The sequence below is a fragment of the Mastomys coucha genome, unplaced genomic scaffold, assembly GCF_008632895.1.
Source record: "Mastomys coucha isolate ucsf_1 unplaced genomic scaffold, UCSF_Mcou_1 pScaffold6, whole genome shotgun sequence".
In the NCBI taxonomy this organism is placed as follows: domain Eukaryota; kingdom Metazoa; phylum Chordata; class Mammalia; order Rodentia; family Muridae; genus Mastomys; species Mastomys coucha.
Genome location: NW_022196912.1, coordinates 118,463,412 through 118,469,411, shown reverse-complemented (window position 1 = coordinate 118,469,411; position 6,000 = coordinate 118,463,412). Strand labels below are relative to the sequence as shown.

Sequence of the window (6,000 nt, the reverse complement as noted above, 5' to 3'; positions counted from 1 at the left end):
ACACACACACACACACACACACACACACACACACACACACACACACACACAGAGTAGAAAAATGAAAGAATAAGAGAACCCAGAAGTTAAAGTATGTTTCCCATGGAAGTGTGTAACTCCTTGTGTGTCTTACATCCTTAGATTGATAAAAGAGGCTGGCAAACAGGATCCAGAGCTGGCTTACATCAGCAGCAACTTCATAACTGGCCACGGCATTGGGAAGAACCAGCCCCGCAGTAGACAGATGGAGGCGGAGTTCAGAAAGCAGGAGGAGGTAACAGTGACTTTCTTCCTAGTCCCCAGCAGTTAACTTCCCTTCCTCCTCCTCCCTTTTCCTCTCTCCTTGCTTTTTAATAATAGATTACTTGCTTATAAAGATATTTGCTGTTCTCATGACTAAGGGTTGCTGATGCACTCAGAACCAGAGTAGCTTCTGGTAAACTAGTCTTATTGTCAATAAACAGCTCATTTTCCTTTATGGAATTACTATGGGATATCTACACCTCATAGGAGAGGGAACCTGGAGGCAGTAACTACTGTGGCCTCCACAGGCCTGCCGAGCAACAAGCTAGAGTTTTCAGGGTGCCTTTTACGATTTTAAAGGCCTGCCTTTGTGATATATATAAAACTACTGTTCTTTGTAAATGTAGCTTAAAATTGTTCATGCTCTTAAAAATTTTATCTAGGAAACAGCATTATAAAGAGACTGACATCTAAGTGTTCTGGCTGGCAGACAGGATCCTTTATTAACTTAAAATTAGCAGAGTGATTTCTGTTAAAGGCATTTCGTTTTACCATTTTGAGAGGATTCCAGGTCTGGGAAGTTCAAGAGCCAGTCTGACATCTCCATCCAAAGAACAGCATATGCTATTTAACTTAGCCTTGTGGGAATAGACTAGTTACTTCTTGTAACTATGACAAAATCCCCACAGAAACAACTTAAGGAAGGGATGGTTTGTTTTGCTTCTTGATTTGAGGGTCTACTCTGTTGTGGCAGGGAGGATCTGATGACAGCAGTGTGAGGCAGGCAGCCATATTGCATTTGTAGTCAGAATGCAGAGCTGAATCCCTGTGCTTAGCTTGCAGTCTCCTTTTGGTTTCAACCTGCACTCCAACACAAGGATAGGTCCTGCATTTCAGGTGGCTCTTCCTACCTCACCTAAACTTCTTAAGAAACATTTGTACAAAAAGGTCCTAAGGTTTGTACCTGGGTGATCTGATCAAAATCTCCTCAGTTGACCAATCAGGATTAACCATCACAGGAGACAGTGTGATTTTAAACTTTGTGTGAAAACTCTTGTCCTTTGTGGAGAGTTTAGTGATGGAACTTTGGCCTCTTGGCTAAGGCTTGCACAGCATGTTCTCAGGGACAGTGGTTGCCACTGTGGCAGACCACAGTAGCACAGGTCCCCAGGAGGGGCTTGCTGTGCCACATGCATAGATGCATTTGTGGTCAGCAAAGAGAAGCCAGGCTGAAGGCATTCAGTGAAAACTCCCATCATTAAATCAATGCTGTGGGCATGTGACCTCCCTTGCCAGTTCTGTAACACTCTTATCTTCCCTAGGCTGACCTTAGGGATGTAGTGTGCCTAGGAAATAGGTCATAAATGACCATTGTTAATGATTTTGTAGTGTTTTCTTTAGGAAATTTCTTAGAATTGCTTCTCTTGGTGAATTTTTTTTCAGGTACTTAGGAAATTTCGAGCTCATGAGACCAACCTGCTCATTGCAACAAGTGTTGTAGAAGAGGGCGTGGATATTCCCAAGTGCAATTTGGTGGTTCGTTTTGATTTGCCCACAGAGTATAGATCGTATGTTCAGTCTAAAGGACGGGCACGAGCGCCGATCTCTAACTACGTAATGTTAGCAGATACAGATAAAATAAAGAGCTTTGAAGAAGACCTCAAAACCTACAAAGCTATAGAAAAGGTGAGATCAGAGAGTTAATACATCTTCCTTTTATTTGTGTGCATGGAGAGTTTGATCTTCAGAGTGCACTGTCGGTGGTATGAACATGTAAGGAAACAGAGTGATCACAGAGAGCTGGGGGTATTTTATAAAGTAAAATCATAGAGGGAAATTTCCTGGAGGCTCTTTGGGAAGGGTGTCTATGAAGAGCACTGTACGCGTGGATAGCATAGTGGCCAGTGATGAGTTGTGGCAGGAGAGTGACGAGAGACCTATAGCACCCTCTGTGTGCACAGTGTCAGGTAATTCTTGTTCAGTGTGTTCCATATGGTGGGAGCTGGGAGGATTCTATGGAGAGATGGTTATGCCACACAACATACATCAAACATCAGTCAGTAAGTTTGTTTTTATTTTGAGACTATGATATCGTGTAGCCCAGGCTGGTCTAAAACCCATGGTCATTGTGCTTCAGCCTCCTGAGTACTGGGGTTATAGGCATGTGCTGCCATGCCTGGGTAGATACAGAGGCAGAAAATTGACATCTGGCAAAGGAGATTCTTGTTCTCACCCTGTGTCCTGTCTGTGAATGCTCAGATCTTAAGAAACAAGTGTTCAAAGTCAGCAGATGGTGCCGAGGCTGATGTCCATGCTGTTGTAGATGATGATGATGTTTTCCCGCCCTATGTGTTGAGGCCTGATGATGGGGGTCCTCGAGTCACAATCAATACTGCCATTGGACACATCAACAGGTGAGGGAGGCTTGTCAGTGTGGCAGGCTGAAGTCTGACTCCACAGGTGAACAGACTGTTCCCAGTGACAAGGGCCACTTCCAAGAAGGGATGGACAATAACCACAGAGAGATAGCTTGAACACAGTATCACTTCAGGATATAGTAGCCAAAAATGTATAAGCTGGGTTTAATCATGAGAAAAATCTTGTGGAAACTCAAGTTGAGAGGCAGGCTTCAAGGGATAGGCCTACAGTTTTCAGGGGTTGCAAAACAAGGTCACTGAGATCAAGGAAAGGTCAAAGATAGAACGATGAGACAGCCCGATGTGACCTCTGATCCTGCTCTGCATGCTTTGACTACAAAGACTGTTTTTTATGAAACATTTGCTCCTTTGTCTTTCCCTTAAGTGAGATTTATCCTGATATATAAACTAGGCCTGTAAAGTTTGTAATGTTATCAGCTCAGGAAAGAAAATTAATTGTGCCCAAGTCCAGATTAACTCTAATAATCATAGTTAATTGCTAATGGAAAATTCAGCACCACATAATACAAAAATTTAAAGTGGAATATGTTCTGTGCCTGTTTTACTTGTGGGATACTGTTTTCTGTGGGGTTCTGTTTGCTGTTAGTGGAGAGTGAATGATAATGGTGTTGGGAACTGGACTTGTGGGCTGAGTTAAACCTTCAGCGGGCAGCCACTGAGCTGTCCCACCACCAGGCCTCTTTATAAGCAGAGCCAAGCATATGTACGTCACATGCACACATTCACATCTGCATTGCTGTCTCACCCCCTGTTTCTGTTGCCCCTATTTTTACTGTGGCTCTAGGTCATTCTAGATTTCATGTTTTCCTTGCATTTCCCTCTTCCTGTGATGAGAAGTCTGATCCACTCTGCTCAGGTGTGATGTGTGCTCAGCCTGCCTGTCTGCTGGCCCCTTTTGTCTTCGGAACGCCCTAGCTGCACAGTTGTCTCCCTGACAGTTTGCTGGCCCTCTAAGTATCCTCCTTCCTTGGACCTGCTTTTTCTGGGCCTGCTTCCTACTCTGTCACCATACTGTGATACACTGATGGAGTTTCTGGTTCTGGTGTCTTCTTGGTTCAACTCTAGGCTGTGCAGCTCCCTCCCTTATATGCGCCATGGCTGTTGGCAGTGTAAGGTGCTTAAGGTACCAACACTGGAATACACTCTCGCAGGGTGAACTTTGAAATGCAAGCTTCAGTTTCACTAAAATAAGATTAAATAATATAGTTTCCTAAGTTACACAAATTCATTTCTAGTGCCCAGTTCTGGAGCAACAAGGAACATTCCTCATGCAAATGGCAGCCCAGCAGGAGCCCTTGTGAATGTTGAGAGGTTTCTGTCAACCTTTTACTTATAGGTTCAACTTCAGGATTCTTTTCTTTACAGATATTGTGCTCGATTGCCAAGTGATCCGTTTACACATCTAGCTCCCAAATGTAGAACCCGGGAATTGCCTGATGGTACATTTTATTCAACTCTGTATCTTCCGATTAACTCACCTCTTCGAGCCTCCATTGTTGTAAGTTAAGAACAAGACATGCTTTGCATTAAAGTATGCATGCCATCGTCCAGCTCCTCTGAGACATGCGAGTTATAGATTTGTTTTTCAATCGACACTCTGAAAAGTCATTTGTAAGTTGCACATTCAGCTCTACAGTCAGGTTTTTTATAGACTACAACCTTTAAACTGCTGGAACTTGACCATATGGCCTCCACAAGTTCTCTTTAGTCTCTTACTAATTTGAATCTTTTGAGAAGTCAGTTAGCCGTGGCTTTGCACATTGACGCGGGAGGTTGAGTCTGCCTTCCGTAACTACTGCCCTTTCCCTGTTTACAATTCAATAATACAGATTTCCCAAAACCAGTAATTTGAAGTCCACAGAGAAGGTGTTCCATAGTGATATATATTATAGCTAGTTCTAGTGTCTTTACTTTTTTGTTGTATATTTGTTGGCTAATGAAAACAATACTTTAAAATTTTATTGCCAGGCAATGGTGGTGCACACCTTTAATCCCAGCACTTGGGAGGCAGAGGCAGGTGGATTTCTGAGTTCGAGGACAGCCAGGGCTATTCAGAGAAATCCTGTCTCAAAAAACCAAAAAAAAAAAAAAAAAAAAAAAATTATTAAAATGCACACTTACTTAAAATTGTAACATCTTAGTTATAAATTCATTTTGGCTAGATGTGGTTTTAAAAGATGGGATGTAGCTGTGTTAGAACCCTTGCCTTGTACGTGTGATAGCCTGGATTCTATCCCAGCACTACCAAAGTTTAAAACAAAACGAAACAACTAGAAGGTTTGAAAGCTTGTTGGTGTTTTCAAACTAAAGTACTTGGTTGTGGCAGCTTGGGCGTCAACGGTACTAGGGCAGAGGTTCCGAGGCTGTTCGTGGGGTTGGTAAACGGTAGCTAGGAAATGCTCTATTGTTGTTTGCAGGGTCCACCAATGGACAGTGTGCGGTTGGCTGAAAGAGTGGTAGCTCTCATTTGCTGTGAAAAACTGCACAAAATTGGTATGTAAACATGCTTGGAAAACATATATCAGTGAAAAAAGGTGGCAAAACTGTACGTCAGAAGCACATGGAGGCCTCTGCAGGTTTCTGGAGCTTGTCAGGGCCTAGGCGTGCTGCTTTTACTCTACCTCGGTAGGTTCAATATGCATTTTCTGTACCTCAGAGATCCTACAGAATTGGGCAGGCCTGCTGACTTTTACAGCTTCACTGTAAACAGCTGCCACATTTTGCTTCTGTTATTGACCCTTTTTAAATACATAAGAATGCTCTAACTATTGGGTTCTGAGCCAGCCACATGTGTGTTTAGTGTGTTAGACTCTCAGGTTAGTCTATGTTGGTAAAGAAGATAACCCTTTAAAAAGTGAAAAAAAGCTTCCGTTTAAAAGGGATGTGTGGGCCTGGCCTGTTGATATCTTAATTTTGGATTTTAGAATTAGGCTTGTTCATGCTAAACGTATGAGTGTCACGTAGAGCTCCTAAAGTTTCACCTGCTATTACTTTACATTGTTTCTAAGGTTTATTTACCTTATGTGTGTGCATGTTTGCCTACACTTGTGTATTAGCACTGTATGCATGCCTGATATCTGGAGGACAGATGAAGGTATCCGATCCCCTGGATCTGTAATTACTTATGAGTCACCGAGTGGGTGCTGGGAACTGGACCAGGGTCCTCTCCATGAGCAGCCAGTGCTCTTCTCTGCTGAGCCATCTCTTTTACCTTTCTAAAGGCAAAGGAGGGCTTTGATTGCTGTACTCTTTGAGTTGCTTCCTCAGTATAATGCTGTCTTAGATCATTTACTCTTTTGTTTGCTGACATAAACTCTTT

The 6,000-nt window shown here is 42.8% G+C and overlaps 1 protein-coding gene across 2 annotated transcripts in view; it reads left to right on the top strand.

Annotated features, from left to right (window-relative positions):
• The window catches only part of Dicer1 (dicer 1, ribonuclease III), a 67,036-nt gene that overhangs the window by 37,714 nt on the left and 23,322 nt on the right, over nt 1-6,000 (top strand). For both annotated transcript variants that reach the window (XM_031357649.1, XM_031357648.1), the window contains 5 exons: nt 142-274; nt 1,687-1,929; nt 2,503-2,657; nt 4,047-4,179; nt 5,099-5,174. In XM_031357649.1, the coding sequence (XP_031213509.1) occupies nt 142-274; nt 1,687-1,929; nt 2,503-2,657; nt 4,047-4,179; nt 5,099-5,174 (740 nt within the window). The remainder of the gene's footprint in view (nt 1-141; nt 275-1,686; nt 1,930-2,502; nt 2,658-4,046; nt 4,180-5,098; nt 5,175-6,000) is intronic.